The sequence below is a fragment of the Acomys russatus genome, chromosome 14 (assembly GCF_903995435.1).
Source record: "Acomys russatus chromosome 14, mAcoRus1.1, whole genome shotgun sequence".
Classification (NCBI taxonomy): domain Eukaryota; kingdom Metazoa; phylum Chordata; class Mammalia; order Rodentia; family Muridae; genus Acomys; species Acomys russatus.
In genome coordinates, this window is record NC_067150.1 from 9,439,188 (window position 1) to 9,457,767 (window position 18,580).

The 18,580-nt window shown below is 39.3% G+C and overlaps 1 protein-coding gene across 2 annotated transcripts; it reads left to right on the top strand.

Annotated features, from left to right (window-relative positions):
* The first annotated feature begins 381 nt into the window (after positions 1-381).
* On the top strand, positions 382-17,613 carry Fam76b (family with sequence similarity 76 member B). Of its 2 annotated transcripts, none has more exons than XM_051155916.1 (10): positions 382-625; positions 1,347-1,411; positions 2,287-2,341; positions 3,267-3,422; positions 5,119-5,318; positions 8,255-8,302; positions 8,475-8,555; positions 9,231-9,363; positions 11,944-12,045; positions 16,091-17,613. In XM_051155916.1, exons 1-10 carry the CDS (start codon positions 539-541, stop codon positions 16,178-16,180), a joined length of 1,017 nt encoding a protein of 338 aa, XP_051011873.1. In that variant the 5' UTR covers positions 382-538; the 3' UTR covers positions 16,181-17,613. The 2 variants fall into 2 exon arrangements, with proteins under 2 accessions (XP_051011873.1, XP_051011872.1); XM_051155915.1 differs by having other exon boundaries at positions 383-625; positions 9,228-9,363.
* The last annotated feature ends 967 nt before the right edge of the window (positions 17,614-18,580 follow it).

An 18,580-nucleotide genomic window follows, 5' to 3' on the forward strand; every position in this document is an offset into this window, starting at 1 on the left:
CCAATGACAAAGAGGAATGGGCGGGGCTTAGTGATACCGGCCAATGGAAACTCTGTGGGCCTGTGTCTGACGGCCGCAGACGCACCGCCCACACGGGGGAAGGGGGACGGGCCGTGGCTGGTGGGCGGAACCTCCTCAAAGCGGATTTCGCGCTCTCAGAGCGGCGGCCTCCTATTGGTTGGCGCTTTCCTCTCTTTGTGGGCGCTCCCCGCGTAACCTGGGCCAGAGACGGGGCGGGGCTTTCGAGTGACGCAGGGCTCTCCGTAGCCAATCATAGGGAGGGACGCGGGGCCGAGGAGGAAGCGGAATCCACAGCCTAGCTCCCTCTTCGTCTCCCTCCGCCACGGTCCGGGCCTAAACGGGAGCGGCGGGGGCGGGCGGTAGTGGGTGTCCCGGGACGGCGGCGGAGGCGGAGGGAGACGCGGGGGGCCCGGCGCGTTGCCAGGCCCGGGCGGCAGCGGCAGAGGAGACCGCGGGCGGGGCAGCCGAGTTTTCCGGAGGCCCCGCCTGAGCGCGCGCGGAGGAGCCCGAAAGCAGGATGGCGGCGTCGGCCCTGTACGCCTGCACCAAGTGCACGCAGCGCTACCCCTTCGAGGAGCTCTCGCAGGGCCAGCAGCTCTGCAAGGTCGGTGTGGGCGCCGGGCGTTCAGCGCACCGCTCCCCGCCGGGGCCCGGGCATCAGGTGGGCGAGACCCGGGTCGATCGCGTCCCGCCTGCTCGCAGGCTAGGGCCGCCGGCTCGGCCGCGCCTGGCGGTCTCGGGTGGGGCTGAGCCAGGCGGCCGGCAGTCCACCGTGTCGCAGAGATCCGGTGCAGACTCTCTCGCCCCCAGCTTTGGCAGGGGCTGGCTGCCCTCTCCTTCCACTGGGAGGCAGGGCGCCGTGTTTGCACTTTCTTGCTAGGAACCCGAAGCTGCAGAGCTGATGGCATCCTGCTTCCCTGTCCCGGAAAGCGAAGCGACTGGTTCGGGAACAGAATGCTCTCTCTGATTTGGAGCTCCTCCCATCCCTTAAAAGCCGGGATGCTGTCTGTGAGCAACAGTACAAAATAACTAGTTTCACATGTAATCAATCACCCCCCCCCGGAAGTCAGTTCTGACAGCTTCCTTAATTTATCTGTTCCATACCCCCCGACACACACACACACATCCAGTAAGGACAAAAATATCTATGGCTTTCCCATGGAATTATACTGTAACTAGCTGCTGATATGATAAGTCACCCAGTTGTTTACGTTGCCAGCCAGGTTTTATTGACATTTCAGGCACTTGACAAGATCGAGTAATTTCTATCAGAAAAGTGAGATTGAGGTCTGAGATAAATACTGACATGTATTCTCTTATTACAGGAATGTCGGATTGCACATCCCATTGTTAAATGCACTTACTGCAGATCAGAATTTCAGCAGGAGAGGTTTGTATACTGAGCAGTTTTTCATTGCTACAAATTCATGTAAGGAATATCTGGGGCTTGTAATATTTGTGTCAAAGTGCTTTGAAAAAGCTTTTTGTTTCTGAAATGTAAAATTCAGAACTATATCTAGTATGACAGAACACATTGACTTAAAAAAAAAAAAACCTTAGTTTTAGAACTAGACTTCAATTTGAACATGAGAAAATAGGGGATAAATTGATGGATGGAAAACGTACACTTTTGACAACAATTACTTTTAACCTATTTTTTTTTAATGGGAAACTGCTAATTAATCTAAGGGAAAAGCTGTAAGACTGAAGTCACTTGTGTTAGCAGTGTGACTAGCACAGATGTTTTTAATAGGAAATTCCTCTTTTGAGGGCACAGAATAAGCTCAAGAACAAACAATTTTGTTACTGTCTGGACATCACAGTGGAGACCAACTGACTGGAAGGTAGGTGGGTCCTGATGCAGGAGAGTGCACTTTCACATCGGTAAGGGAAAGCTTAGAACCAGACGGAGCACATAAGCACTTTTGCTTTGTTTTCTTCACAGAAAATATACAGTAAGTTGGTTGCCTATAAGCACAGTGTTTGGAGGTGGAGGCAAGAGAATTACCACTTAGAGGCCAACCTGGGCACATATCCTGAGACCTGGAAGCATTGCTTCTAATAAGTAAATAGTATATGGAAAATTTGTCTTAAAGAGAAATACGTCTGCAAAAAACTACCGTAAAATTAATATTCGTATTTTCTCATCATGAATTAGAATAAATAATCTACAAATCTTTTGGCTCATCCATTTGTTATAGGTCAGCATGAGTTACACTGGGAAGCTACATGATTGTAATCATCTGAATATAATTTCCTTTTCAGCAAAACTAACACAATTTGTAAGAAGTGTGCTCAAAATGTCAAGCAATTTGGAACAGTAAGTATGTTTTTCATTTCAAGTCATTATTATTGACCAGTGTCTGTACTTTTATGTATCAACATATCAAAATAGGTCATAGAAGAGAGTTTCTCTAGTCTTGATGGCAAAATGAAAACATTTAAAAAAACAATGCATGTTTTGCATGGTATAATAGTGAATTTCAATGTGAAATTTGTGAAGCTGTTTCATAAAAGTACAAATAAAGCAAATTCTTTAATGTGGAGAATATATTATTTTCAATGTTAACATCTTCAAACTTTCCTTGATTTCTGGAACTTTTTATATGGCAGTACCATTCAGGTGTTCGAAACTAATGACGTATCATGGTACAAACTGGCCGGCATGTATGTTGTAGATATTAGCATAACTAATGGTCAGGGTGCTAACCTTAAAACTCCATAGTGCCCTGAATGTCCGAGAAATCAAGGGTGTTCATTGTTACCTAGCTGGATTTGCTTATGCTATTTTTAGTATTGAAAAGACCCTTAAAATACATGTTCACTGTGACAAGAATCTGTATATGGTAAAAACAATTTTTAATTGAAGAAATAATATAACAGTTAAGCCGACTAGCATATCACTGCAAATTCATATCCTCAAGTTAGAGGTTCATGAGACTTTTTTGTGAATAATTATTTGACCTCATAAGCAAACTTTGTATTGTGTAAATGATAAGTCCTGAGTATATTTCTCACAGTGGTCAGATTTCTGAGCATGCAGAGTTGAGCATCATGACTGCTGCAATAAATGAATAGATGTATGATGTTTGTCTTTGAATATATACTTGGCAGAAGAAATGTTTTGAACAGAACGCTTTCCTTTTTTAACGTTCCCCCGCCCCCAGATAGTTTACAAATACTGGCTATGTCTATGCAGCAAGGTTTTAAATATCTCAATTAAACTAAGTGTGTTTGTTTTTCAGCCTAAGCCTTGTCAGTACTGTAACATAATTGCAGCATTTATTGGTACCAAGTGTCAGCGTTGCACAAATTCAGAAAAAAAATACGGACCACCTCAGACCTGTGAACAGTGCAAACAGCAATGTGCTTTTGATCGGAAGGAGGAAGGAAGAAGAAAAGTATGTTTTATTTATGTTAAGATGTCTTCTAGAAATAAAATAGCAAACAACTTGACAATTATTATAATCAGTATTCCTCTGAGACATTTGTTTCTGCTGCCTAAAAACTGACGTGGAGGAATAGCATACTTTTGTCTTTGCATCATGGACTTATCTTGATCAGTTAGGATGACTAATACTTTAAAAGTTAGTCATGCTAAATACGGTATGTGCCTGTAGTCCCAGCTCCTTAGGAGGTGGAAACAGGAGCAAGGCCAGCCCAGACAGTACAGTAAGACTGTGTCAAATAAGAGTTTTTAAAACTACTTTGATAGTTACTCTACATGTCAGTTCAATTTTGCAGTAAATCTTTTCACTTATGCCCTTTTGCTGGTTACTTAAAATTGCTGATACAACAAACAAAACCCAAAGGCATATTAGCACATAAAATTCCAAGTTAGTATTCTGCCTTTTGTTTGGGCTCCTGTTGGAAACTACTGTCTTTTCTCCCTGCCTGCGGTGACTTAGTTATTAGCTGCACACATGCCATTTCTCTGCTGACCAGCGTTCCTACGGGCTCCTGTTTGTCAGTTTTGGATGTTTTAGAGGATGACTATTTCCTGGAGGGGCTCACCCCTAACCTCCCACAGCACTGTATGTACCCTAGCTGAAAGACATGTGCCTCCAGCATTTCCTGTGTGAAAGGAAGAAAGGCACAAACTATATCTTAATTTTGGGAAGAAGTCACTTTCTCTGCCCTGGACTCACATGATTGATTCTTACTATTCTCAGTAGTTACAGTCTGTACAATTGCCAGAAACACAGTGAATAGTGAGCTGTGTCTTTTAAGGGAAATGCAGGATTAAAGTCTTGCCTATAATGTTGGACGGTTTACCAATACATTTGTTGAGAGCTGAGGAAGTGTCCCCAGCTTGTTGTGCTGTGGTTACGGCTGGGACATCTGCTGACGAGCTTTGCACTGCTCTTCATGTATGTGAATGTCTGTAAACAGGATTTTAGAAGTAGAGATCAGTAGATACATAAACTCTGACTATAACGGGGATTGGTCATTCAGGCTTCTGTTCCTGTTTAAGTCGCAGTACTTAATATTGTAGGAAATGCTCTATCAGTTTGGTAATTATATTTAGACTAAGACATTCAGGCTAGATTTCTTAAAGATAATCAGCCATTTGTACTCCTTAAGAATTTTTTTAGACTTATTTATGTCTACAAGTGTTTTGCCTACATGTATGACTATGTACTTCATGCCTGCCTGGTGCCCACAGAAGTTAGAAGAGGGTGTTGGTTGTCCTGGAGCAGAGTTAGAGGTGGCTGTGAACCACTGTGTGGGTGCTGAGGATGGAACCTGGATCCTCTAAAGCAAAAAATACTCTTAACTCTCTGGGCCATCTCTAGCCCTTATTGTACTTGATTTCTAGACTAAATAAAGGGAACGTCTCTCAAAATTAAAAATAATTTATCAGTGTTGGAGGACTATAAATCAGCTCTAGCTAGTTTTATAGTCCTCTGACAATATTATTCCAAGTGTCAAATGTGTTAATTTAAAAAAAATCTTCATGTACCCGTATAGTCTAGAATTTCATGAAGCTCACAGTGTTGCACACATGGTATAAAGTGTAACTGCAAGTTTAGTCTGCTTGCTGGACTCACTTGAGCCAGCTCACAAGTGTGCTTCATGCTGTTACTCCCTTAAAAGGTTGATGGGAAGTTACTGTGCTGGCTGTGTACCTTGTCGTACAAGAGAGTTTTACAGAAGACGAAGGAACAGAGGAAGAGTTTGGGCTCTTCACATTCCAATTCTTCATCCTCATCTCTTACTGAGAAAGACCAGCACCATTCAAAACACCACCACCACCACCACCACCACCACCATCGGCACAGCAGTGGCCACCACAAGTAAGCACTTTGAAATCCTTTGTAAACCCCTTCCTGGCATTGCTAATCTTGCACTGGCCTCTGTGCAGTGGTAAGATGCTAGGCCAGTTTCAGTGCACATGCTGAGCTGCTTTAGTTTCCGGCTATGCTCTAATTTCATGCTCTGTGAAAAATTTCCACATGGAATATATTCAGTGTTTATCGAAGTAGTAAAGAATTCATGTATAAAATCATCATGTGTGAAAATCAAGATCTATCGGTGTTGACATTTCAGTTATGCTAAATAACAAAAGCTGTTTTAAAGCTAATTCGAGGTTTTATATATGAATTTGTTTGTATTTAATTTTATGCATGCGTGCATGCCCCCACATGGAGGTTACAGGACAGCTTCGTAGAGTCAGTTCTGTCCTTCCACTTTATGCGACTCCAGAGGTGTAGCTCAGGTTGACGGCTTCAGGGAAGGAAGCCCTGTTTGCCCTCCCAGTATTGGAATTTTTTTTTCACTTGCCATTTGCTTATCTTAATAAAAACCTATTTAAAGCCAGGCATGGTAGCACACGCCTTTAATCTCAGCACCCGGGAGGCAGAGGCAGGCGGATCACTGTGAGTTCGAGGCCAGCCTGGTCTACAAAGTGAGTCCCAGACAGCCAGAAACCCTGTCTCCAAAAAGCAAAATAATAATAATAATTATAACAACAACAGCCTATTTAAAGCAATGTGGAGAAATACACATTTAGCCCTTTCAGAGAACAGATTGTAACATCATTTATGACTGATAGAAAAAAAAATTTTTTTTCTTTTCTGGTAGCCTCTTAGGCTATGAGGATTCATTAAAGCCTTGATATTTGCTATTATGTTGTGTTTCTTAGGGTGACAGTGGTAGAATGCAATGCAATGGCATATAAAAAGAGTCTTAGGGTTTTGTATGTGAGTAGCCCAAGGATCAAAGGAACACAAGACTTGATTCTGCTCCTTGATTGAAGAATATCACGTAACTATGGATCATAAGACCCACTCCTCCAACTCCAGAATGTCTTCTTTACTGGCTGCCTTTGCAGAAGGAATTTTCATAGCGTGACGAGAAAGAATAAGATGTCGAGTTAGGTGGCAGCCATCTAATCTTTTTAAAGAATAACAATTTTTCTAATGGGAAAGAGAAAAAGAGCAACCAACTTTCAATTTTTTTCTTTTTGGGGGGCTAATTAAGAAATAGAACTGGGTGCAGTGGCGCACGCCTGTGATCTCAGTGTAGGGAGGCCAAGGCAGGCCAGCTGATCTCTGTGACTTTGAGGCCAGCCTGGACTATTGAAGTGAGTCCTGGAAAGCCAGGACTACGCAGAAACCCTGTCTTGGGGGGGGGGGGGGAATAACAAAAAAAAAAAAAAAAAAGTCACATTATTATTCTCTTGTTATTCACAGGAGAAAGGTTCCAAGTTCTTTGGATACCCAACTCTAAAGTGCATAGTGTCCTTCATGATGTGGTCTAGTGTTTGCATGACCTGTGCCGTCCTGTGTACTGGAAATTAGTTACAGTACCTAACACAAGGGTATATTCATAATGCATTGTTGACTGTTGTTTATGCAAACAAGACAAACATTTCTTTATTGTTTTGCACAAACAGTCACTGACTGCTGACCTACAGAACCTGGCAATGCAAAGGGCCGATGGAATAGGCAAACAGGTTGTTGGGTCCTGTCTTAAGTTCTTTATCAGAATGAAGAACGTGGAGGTAGAATGACAGTTGATGAGGAGGAGTCATTGTAGCAGAGCGTGACACTACAGTCAGTTTGGATCCAAGAATGACAGCCTCAGATCACTAAAATGGAGATTACAGAAGTTTCTGATAATCATTAGCGTGCTGTTGCTATTTAAATAAGTAATTACATGACTTGGGAATGCTTACATGTAAAGAGATTTGTTTTAAACATCCTTACGCACACATAAACACACAGGGTGTGGGGGGACGGAATTCCACTGCAGTTTAATGCCTGGTGAAGAATGAGCCAGCTTAACCGGGTCATAGCTCCTATCTCCCCAACTCTTCACTTAGCATCTCAGTCTTGTTTGTTTTGTTCTTCTGGGTACACTAATTCTTTTAGTTTTCCTTAAAAACATGACTTAAATGGTTCTTGGGCACATGTAAGTGTATATATTTATTACACGTGTTAATGCTATACTAGGTGGTCTTCCTCATATAAGTGCTTGTTGCTATGAACAAAATGAATTACACTTACTTCTCAGATGTGTATCTGAGATTTGGAGATTTTAACTGATTTTAAGGTCATACAGTCTAGATGATGATCACCTCTTACGTTGTATAAATATGGGTTTCTGGGTCGGTCACACGCGCTGTAATGGTTATTAGTATTAGGCAAAATGGAAAGGAAGTCATAGATAGTATTATGAGTGAAATCAATTGTTTTTATGAAATTTTCCAACATGTTGAGTGTGATGTTTGTATGTAATACTGACAAAGAGATACACAAATTTTGTAGAGGCAGTTTAGGGAAACTAAGAAGAATGAAAGAAAGAGGCTACTTCCAGGTCCAGCTGGACACATGGTTCCTAGCAGCCTGAGTGTGTGAACTTTATCTGCATGTAGGACAACCAGATTGATTCAGTCTTCTAAATGGAATGGCCAGGGCAGATGACATAATCATTCCTAGATTCTTACATGATCCTGCTATGGTCTTGTGCTCATCTACTCCAAAACTGAGTATAATTTTTAATTGAGTTACTGGAAATCCTAAAGTGAAATGCAATCTACCATTGAACGGATCTTTAAAAAAATGTAAGCTGACTAGTAGTCATTGGATTAGAGTTTGTCCTATTAAAATGTGACTTGTTCCATATATCAATTTATATAGCTTTATATAAGATTTATAATACGGGTTGATTCTGTTCAGAAAGAAAGTGTCGAATAAATGTTATCAGATGTTACTCATGTGTTTTTCAGAATCAGCAGTCTAAGTCCTGAGCAGGAGCAAGGACTGTGGAAACAGAGGTAAGTGTGTTGTGTGCTGTGTGTTTGAAGTGCACTTGTGTAAATCAGCCTGTCTGACGTGGTTAATTAGACTGAAGAAACTAGTGATGTTCAGTGATATTTCAGAGAAAGAGTAGCTTATAAGTTGATGCCCCAGTTTTATGCTAATCGTTTTGCTAATGTTTCTTTTTAGCCATAAATCCTCTGCAGCAATTCAGAATGAAACTCCAAAGAAAAAGCCCAAATTGGAATCTAAGCCATCTAATGGAGATAGGTAAAAATGAATGTCTTTAGTGCTTTGAAAATTGAACTTAATTGAATAGTTCTGGTTAATTATGAATTATTACTACATATTTTATCTGAGAATAGAAACATGGGTCTCACACACCAACTTTTTAAAGACCTTTTTAAGTCACCTGGGAGAATAAAACATACATAATCAGTTAAGAAAATTTTAATTTTGGCAATAAGAAAGTGGCACTGAACTATGTTGTTACAACTGGGGAATAAATTTGGGTTTTGAGGAAAGAACAAATCTGAATAGAGAACATTACTATAATTGTTCTTCAAGGAAAAGAAACACAAATCTGATTGTGGTATTTTTAAATTGACCTGCTTAGAAAATGTTTTGATTTAAAATATGAGTGTGAATTTGTTTTTAGTTCATTAGCCAACATTTGCTGATGTTACTGTACAAATTGGCTGCCTATTGCTTTACACTAGAAGTATTGACCCCCTAAAAGCTAATACTGAATTATATTTCTGCAGGTGTATGTAATGTGTGCCATTAGTAAGGTAATTTGCCAGTTGCATCCATTTCTGTCAGGTACATATTTTTTTGCATTAGCCTTAAGGATGTTTGTGGAATTGTCTAATTTATGCAATTTGAACATCTGCAGATTTTCCTTCTACTTTGTGTAACTCTGTTTTACTTTTTTCTTTTTAGTAGCTCTATAAACCAGTCAGCAGATAGTGGGGGAACAGACAATTTTGTCCTCATAAGTCAACTGAAAGAAGAGGTGATGTCACTTAAGCGTCTCTTACAGCAAAGAGACCAGACTATTTTGGAAAAAGATAAAAAGGTGAGAATATAGTTCACTGAAGTCTGATTAAGATTTTCATCTTTGCTTTTATTTAACCCTTCAGTTTTTCTTTAATTATTTGGTAATGTTTGCAATGTCTTACAAGACAAACTACAGAAGCCCAAATTGGAGTCTGAGCCATCTAATGAAAAATAAGTAAAAATGGTGGTTGAAAATGTTTGTGGTTCTTAAGAATTAACTGAGAGGTAATTAACCTAGTAATTGTTTGAACATTGGTTTTTAGTTAGCATGCAAATTTAAAATAGGTCTAATATCTTAATTTTAAAATGAAATATAAGTGGAATATACAAATTATTGCGGGTTTTACAATAATTGAAAATAGTGTTTGATACATATTGATCTTGTCTCTGTGTCAATCTGTATCAATTAGCTGTTGAGAAGTAGTGATACCCTGATGTCCTGGGGCAGCGATTAGCAGTGGGTGTCTGCGCATTTTGTAGGAAGTGGATTGTACACTGGCTTTACAGTGATTCAGGATGAAATTCCAATCCTGTCCATTCCTGTGTGCCCTTAAGTAGGACGTGTGCCCTAGTTGAGGCCTTGGTTTCTCACTTCAGTGCTACATGCTACTTGATGGGCCGGCTGTGAGGCTCGTGTCGGTGAGAAGTGTTTCCTGCTTGGCACACGTACATGCTCAGTGTATCGATGTGCTATTTGGAAGATAACTACATATTTAGGTCTAGACATGCATCTGCTAGTAAAACAGTGAAAACATTTAAAAAATTTTTTTGAATCACTCTTAAAAAACATTAGTTGTATTTTTAATACAACTTTTAACAAAAGAAATGAACTTAAAAAAGAACTAGAATGTTTAAAAGAGTCTTTCCATTGGCAAAAAAGAAACTGAAGTTTAGAAAGTCCAATAGGACGAAGTTGGCCTTTGAGCAGCTCCGGTGCTCCAGCTCCACACTCTGCATGGTGACGGCTAATGTCCTTCACTTACTACTGTTCAAACGTGTGCTTCTGGCTGGCCTGGAACTCTGGGTCTGCCTGCCTTTGCCTCCCGAGTGCGGAGAGTAATGAATGACATGCCCAGCCTCTTTATTTTAGTATGTATGACAGTTAGAGTAAATTCAGCTTGTGGAAATTGGCACTGGTATGCACGATAAAATTGGATAGTTGTAGTTGCCTTTTTTATGAGTGACAGAAGCTTTAAATTAATTTGCTTTTATGAAAATAATGTACACAAAACTTTAACTTATTACACAAAGCCAAATGTGTCTACATTAACCCTGAACACAAGGTGAATAAAATGCCAAATTTAATGCAAAATAGCAGTAATTCCAAAGCAGGCATCAACAAATTGTAGACAAGTGGCTCTCAACCTTTGTAGTGCTGTGGCCCTTCAGTACAGTTCCTCATGTTGTGGTGACCCCACTCCCACCTCCATGCTGCCAACCATAAAATTATTTTCATTGCTACTTCATAACTGTCATTTTGCTCTTATGAATTGTAATGTAACTATCTGCATTTCCCAATGGTCTTAGGACCTTGTAAAAGGGTAGTTAGCCCCACCCTCCCAGTAGGGGTCACAACCAGCAGATCGAAAACTGCCGCAGTAGACGCTCAGCTCCCTTATCCTCTCACTGTTGTGTTTTAAGGAGTTTGTTGGCATTTCCTGCTTTAGTGTTCCTTTAAAAACAAACAAACAAAAACCCCACCAGTATGTTTACAATTAGGGTTATAGGAAAATAATAATTATGTATCTGAAATTAACTACTCACCATGCTGTCAGAAAGAGTGACGGGCAGATGAACAGACACTGTTCTTACCGTCTAGACATTCACAGCCTAGAAGCAGTACAGCGACTAGCATAACTATGAGAGTTGGTGGCATAAGGATTAGCATTTCAGAACAGATGTCTTTCTATAATGCATACTACTGACCCAGGAGAAGAGACTTGAAGCTGTTTTTGTGTGGTTCTGTTCATAGCAACTTAGGCTGTAAATAAGAAATTACACTTTTGTTTGTGTTCATATTAGTGAAAACATTGTCCTGTGGTCTCTGCTTCCTCTCACTATTGAGTTTCTCCTCCTACTTAGCTAATTTGGTTCATATTTTACAGTAAAATTGCTTTTCCACATGCCACATTGAATTGGTTTCTGTGCTCGTAGGTAATGTAGTATAATGGCTTTATGTACATAATACCAGGACAGGTTAACAATTACAAACACATTGCCCTTGGTTGATAACTGTTTGTAAATTTGCCATTATGAAGCCTTTTTTCCTTGCATTTTTGAAGATGATTTTAACTGGAAACCTGTTGACTCACTGTGAAGTGCATTTGGAGCACTCTACAGGGTATGCACCATTAAACCTTGCTTTGGCATGCTAGTTGTGAAAGTGTGACCAGTGAAGCCAAAAGAAACTTCTCAAAGATCTTCCTTAACATTAAAATTCCTGCTATGCTGGGACAGACACTGTGTTACAGAAGGTGCAGCTGCCACCAACTTCCTCCACCTTGGTGTGTGCTCCTGGTGCAGAGACATTTACATAGTGTTAGTACATGGACAGATGTGCATGGATATGAATGCCATTTTTTCTTTTTTACAATTTCAGTTAACTGAACTGAAGGCAGACTTTCAGTACCAAGAGTCAAATTTGAGAACTAAGATGAACAGTATGGAAAAAGCGCACAAAGAAACTGTGGAACAGCTTCAGGTAAATGGCGGTGTTTGTGTGAAGTGCTGGGCTGGAGATTTAAACCTGTATGTACTATTTCTTTCCTGACTTAGGTAGATTGGTATCATTACCCCTATTTTGTACATTTCCCGTTTTAATTTTGACTTCATAAAGTTTTGATCCTGATCTCATTAAAAGTTCTTGTTTGAAATCACTTGAAAGGCGATTCACTGTTTATCTTGAAAACATGCATGCACTAAGTGGGATTTCCAGAAAATGGTGAAGAGTGGTCACCTGACTGTTGAACTAAGATGAGACTATATGATGTTGAGGTGAAAATGCCCCCCTGTAATCATTCTTCCCGTTTCCTTTGGGTACCAGGAAGGAAAGTGGATAAAGAAAACCAGTTCTGGCTTGTAGTAGTGGCCCATCTCTTTATTCCCAGCACTTAGGGGGCAGAGGCAGGTGGAGGCCAGCCTCTTCTATAGAGTGAGTTCCAGCACAGCCAAAGCTATACAAAGAAACCCTGTCTCAAAACTTCCCCCACACCCCCAAAAGAGCCAGTTCTCAAGACCATGATTGAAGGGCCTTTATGCTGTGTGCAAGTGCTGTAGACCACGACAGTGCCTGTGGACTGTCGGAAAGTGCTGCCTGTGTCTTGGGTGCACTCCTGTATTTAGTACAGATGTATAGGCTTTAAACATGCAGCACAACTAAAAATGAAGCTGAGAGTCACCACCATCACAAAGAGGGTGCATAGTGGCATCAGCATAGAAAGGGGTTGTTCCCTTATTGAAACTTCTTTTTATCTGTGTTATAAGCTTGATTTCATGTTCTTCAGTCTATAACTTGTGATGTTTATAAAAGAGTTCATCTTTGAGTAACGCGCTTAGGGTTGTTTCATTAGTTTACTTTTGCTGTTCTGGGGATCAGCCCTGGTTCTCACACATGCTAGGCCCTAGCTTAAGAAGCTTTCAATCTTAAGCATACAGATGATGATCTGCTCCGACTTCACACTTGAAGAGAGAGTGCAGCTTAAAAAGCGAAGTGTGGATATTGCTTCACTTGTATGCTGCGTCTTCCTCCATAACACCAGGGATATTTTCTGTTCTCTTGTCATTTGGTATGCCTCATAGGATTTGCATTCTTACTGGAATTTAGATGCATACTCCTTTCTCTTTCATGTGTTCTTACTAGTGACAGGAATTTGAAAAGGAGCTCTATAGACCCAGGGCCTAGTGCATCCAGGGAATTTGTTCATTGGTGGTGACTTCTAGAAATGCATTTGCCCTCCCCTCAGAGATGGCCCACCATGAGTTGGGCCTTGTGTGCATTAGTTACCGTTTTTTACCCACCAGCCATTACTTTTTTTATTCTATTCTTACTCAGTTATGTTGAAATGATTCCCTGGGATATAGTCAACCTTATATAATAGAAGGGCTGAAGGAAAAATGTGTAAGTTATAGAATAACCATAACAGTAAACTTCCTAGGACTGATTTAACCCAGTACTTTCCTCTGCTCCAAAAAAGTCAGGTGCAAGAGAACCATTTTTACTTTAACTTGCTTGGTATCTGCAGCCTACTTCCTCTTAGCTGAATTTTCCTATGCTACCAGCATGGCAGCCATTCATGTAGAAAGGAAGGTAGAATCAGTGTGTTTTTTATATGCTGTCCATAGTTGCTCCTTGTAAGAGCTGAGTTATGAATTATCCCCAAATTACAGGTGAAAGTGGACATATAAGTAGTAAATGAGACATAGACACTTACACCGTGTGCCTCACATTTACCTGTCTGTTCCCCAGTCCTGCATCAGCTCACACCTCAGGTTGCCCAGGCATCTGTGTGTCCTCGCTATCAGTTGCCTCCCTGTACACTTTGAGTTTCTGCTAGAGATACTGTTTACAGCTAAGTGTAGTCCCCGCCTACTACCTGTAGTAGCAGTTACTGAGGTGAGTATGTATACCTAGTTAACTACTTTCTACCTCGTTTGTTCTCATCTGAGGCGGTGTTCCACTGTAAAGCCCAGTTTGGCCTCAGACTCAGCATCCTGCTTTAGCTTCCAGGTACTTGGGTTTGCGCCCCTTTACTCCTGCCTGCTTTCTTAATCTTTTATGATAGAGAGAATTTAATGACTAACAAAATCTATCTTGCGCTAGTAGCTCTTAGATATTTTAAACTTTCATTCAAACCTAGGAATACAGACTAAAATTCATCCCCAAATTGTATAAAACCCTAAGTACCAATAATGCCAAGTAAAAATTGTGCTCTTTAGTTAGTTAGGCTAAGAAGTGAGCAGGGAGATTGTGTGTGAATGCTGCTGTGTGCCAAGGCTATGTGCTTAGCTCTTTCAACTCCCTGAGTCTTCTGTTAAGGATAAGGTGGCCTACAGTTTAGGCCTAGTTAAGTGGACCTGCAGATAGGCAGAGGCTGTGTAGTTCTTCATTGAACTTTCTTCCCTTATTTCGGCTGACATTTTGAAATGTTTCTAACTTAAGTATTAAAATAATTGCATCGGCTTCTATAGGGTGCAAAAATAAATATTAGAATAAAATTTCAATGTGTATATATTTAAACACTGCAATATAAAATTTATATTGCAAATATTCAAATAAGACTCAAAATAGCAACCATGTGCTATTTTTCTTAAAGCCTTTGTCTTATATAATTTATCAACAAGTGGCTGATGTCATAGGGGGACTATTAATATATAGAGAAAATTAGCTGCAAAAGTATTCAAGAGAAAACCTGCTTTTTCCAAGATCTTATTTTTTTAGCTCCTGCATTTTGTTCTAAGAAAGAAGAAGGTGGAGTTTTAGTTATTTGGTAAGCCAGGGTAAGGTACATGCTTGCTAGTAACTGACTGCCTTCGCAGACCTGGCCTATGCCTTTCTATGGCCTTCATCGCTCCACACTGGGAAATTTGTTTCTTGAGTTTCCTGTTTCTAGCCAGTGGCTCTGTTGTAGTTCAGGGTTAAATAATATGTAGGTGACTACATCTGGCAGTGACTAGGATTTGTCTGAGAGTGACAGTTTATGATTATAAATAGTGGGGTCTTTCCTTTCTGTGCCTGAGGAGTTGAGAATTGTGCTGTTTTTTTTAAGTAGTGCCTGACATCCATACTGTTTGTGTTGGTTCAGAAGCTTGAGAAGGGCCTTGAGTGTCTGTTCTCATATTTTAACTCCCCAGCGGCTGCATACGGAGCACAAACAGAAGGATGAGAAAGACTCAGTGAAGGTCCTTCCTGTAGATCCCCCACGAGCAGTCGTGTTACCAAATGGCAAGCAGTGGTCTGTCTGATGACCAGGCATTGGACAGTCAGGGAAAATTCAGATCATTGGCAAAGTGAAATCTTGAGTCTTTGGGGTGGGAGTGGGGGGCAGTTTTCATTAAATTATACCAGTCCTGTTAGGAAGTTGCTTATGTAGCACTACAGTCAGTAAACATGAAAGGGCCACTAGAGTGGGTGAGGAATGCTGAAGAGTAGCATCTTGCCACCAAGACTCACACCCAGAGCTCAATTTCCAGGACCCACATGGTGGGAAGAGGAAGTGGACTCTCTCCTTTGACTTTTGCATGCACATCATATAAATAAAATAAGCTTTAAATATATTAAGGAAAGACCTTCTATTTTTTTTTTACAGTATAGACTCAAGCTTTTTCTGCATAACAGTACACAGCAATGCATTCAGCTAGAAAATTCTCCAGAGTAAACATTTGATTCATTCCTTGATGCTTTCAATTGTAGAATAACATGCATTTAAATAGCTTTCATGCTTTAAAGAACCAAAAGCTCTTTTCTTACTTTAATTTTGAATCCTCTAAGGACACAGCCACTTGCCATTTCTTATATAATTCACTGTAGTTCTGGACAAACAATGCTGACATTTGCCAAGAGCTGGTAAACAGTCTCCAGCTTCTCTCTACCTATCTAACCTTAAAAAGATCAAATGTACCAGCTTTCGGGTCTCTTAGTGTTTCATTGACGCTATTTTTATATAAGTGAAGAAATACTATTAAGTAATAGTTTTCAGCGTGACTTAATAGTTCAAACTTTTTAAATCTTGAATTTTTGTCTCTCACAGGCCAAAAACAGAGAACTACTCAAACAGGTTGCAGCCTTGTCAAAGGGTAAAAAGTTTGACAAGAGTGGAAGCGTGCTAACATCTCCTTGAGAAAGTCACTTGTTTAGCGTTTCTGCCTGACAGTGTGTGTGCGGGGTCTGTGAAACCCTTAGATTCTGTGCAGTGCAAAGATATTTTTACATGCCAAGTACATTGGTATGTTTCCTATTCACTTTTGTAACTGACACACAGCGTTTTTTAAGTTGTAAACATGCAGATAAAACTTCAGCTGGTTTGGAGTGTCTTCTTAATTCTTTGATACCCAGAACTTTTTTCTAGCAATAGTATTAACGGTTGTGGAGTGCACATGTGTGCGCCGTATAAAATGCAACATGCAATAATGGTGTGGTTGGAAGAACAGCAGCAGGGGTTTGTGTTTTGCTTTTGTTTAACACTATGCTGATTTCAAATAAATAGTTTTCAATTTAGAAATGCAAAACTTTTAGACAAGGAAAATGGTGAACCTGGTTTTTTGGGAATTGTATTTTTACTTCATATCAACATGGATTTAGAGAATCATGGTGCTTTTATTAAAAGAGCTTCAGAGTATATGTAAATATGTTTTTAAAAGTTACATCACTAACATTAGTTTAGCAATCTAACATTTCATTACTGTTATAGGATTGATGTTTACTGTACAGCATCCAAGGTAAAATGTTTTTGTTTTGTAAAAACTGTAGATTTTTACTTACAAGTGCCTTTTTGCCACCTGATGTTTTTATTTATAGGAATGCTGATCTTTTGTACATATGGTTTGTTTAAAAATCATGTTAATATGTGTTTGTATATAAGTGCATATGTACAGAACCCAATTTCAAAAAGATCAAAGTTATTAGTAACATGCAGGATTGCATATTAAGAATTAACTGATAATGCATATAGACTTTAGGTGATTTTGTGGTTTGCTGCTGTATCATAAGGGAAGCTGTTGGTCATTGAGTTCATTTAATTATGTTGGAGTACTTTCCTAAAGATTAATTTTAACTCCATTTTGATAGAGTGATTTTATTTTTATGTTATGTGGCTTCATGTTTATATTTTGTGAGTTAAATGTTTTGCTTTATTTTTATATAAAATTTCTTTAAAATTTATAATGTTTCTATAACGGTCCATATATCTTGCTTTTTTTTTTTAAATAATGTGTTGCTAAGTTAATATTTATGTACACCATTCTTTGTAAATTTTAATAGAAATCTGGAAAATTAAATAACTTTTTATAAACAAATCCGTGCTTATGTCTGAATGATTGAAATCTGTAAGATTCAGACACTATTTATAAGTAATTTGTCTCAAAGAATAAAATTGTCTATAAAAGGTTAAGATAGTGTGGGATAGATTCTGAGAAATTACAGATTAGTTTCTGAACTGAAATGATTTTCAGCCTATAACCGAAATTGGTCTGCTTAATGTTAGTTCCGGCTCCACGGTGAATTTTAAAACCTCAGGCATTGCTAGAGACACCCTATGACTTCTTTCTCCGAAATGTGCAGTTAAACTATTCTCATCTGCTTAAGGGTTCGTTTTTAGAGAAATGTCTATATGGTCTTCATATCAAAGATTAGTTTTTTTAAGAATACATACTTAAAGCAATTCTAAAATTATTCAAGTTTTAGTAAATTTCCCAAAGTTGTTTACTACAAGTGAAAGAAAATCCACCAGTTTAGAAGCACGCAATTTACTGTTCTCATCCATGGTAGACAATGCCTTAATGTGGATGGTAATGCTTAGAAGATCTGCCGAGTTCTTAAACTAGTCATTACTTTACTTTAAATTTTGTAATGATTCATATTACAATTTCCTGGCCATTTTTGAATCCACAATACTCACAATTCTAAGTGAACTACAGTAGATCTGATGATACCTTGTTGGAGACGATAGAAACGGAATCCTCTCCCCTCCCTTTTTTTTTTTTTTTAGCTAACATGAAATTGAAAATCAGTTTAAAATAGTGAAGCTTTGAAAGTGCAAGGTGAAAACTAAAATTTAGGGCCAGCATACTAGTCATCCCTAATTGGAAACACTTTATTCAATGACCTAATCTTATAACTTAATTTTTTTTTTTTTTTTTTTGCAATTGTATAAACCAGTAATTGAGTTTCAGTCCAAGCTCTGTAGTATGTTAACTGAGGAGTTGATACTCTTTAATGTGGGCCTGTCCAGAGATACTGTGTGTGCTGTGTTGTGCTTTTAGCCTGTTCCCTGCAGTTAGCATATCCCAGTGAGGGTCATTTGGGCTCCAGTTATCATGTATTAATAGCCTGTGAATATTACAGTCATTTTTATAGTGTATTGGTCTAAACATGCATTTTACAATGAACCTGTTATGCTGGTCACTTGTATAGATTAACAAAATACTGTACCTGTATACATCTGACTGTTGACATTTTGTACTTTTTTTTCTAAACCCAATATTTCACAATAAAAATACATCAAAAGCTTTGTGTTGATTCT

Coding starts and splice junctions, on each gene's coding strand:
- Fam76b (XM_051155915.1), top strand. CDS start 539: ATGGCGGCGTCGGCCCTGTACGCCTGCACCAAGTGCACGCAGCGCTAC. Junction 3,423..5,118: donor AGGAGGAAGGAAGAAGAAAA/GTATGTTTTATT, acceptor CTCCCTTAAAAG/GTTGATGGGAAGTTACTGTG. Junction 8,556..9,227: donor AAGCCATCTAATGGAGATAG/GTAAAAATGAAT, acceptor TTTTCTTTTTAG/TAGCTCTATAAACCAGTCAG.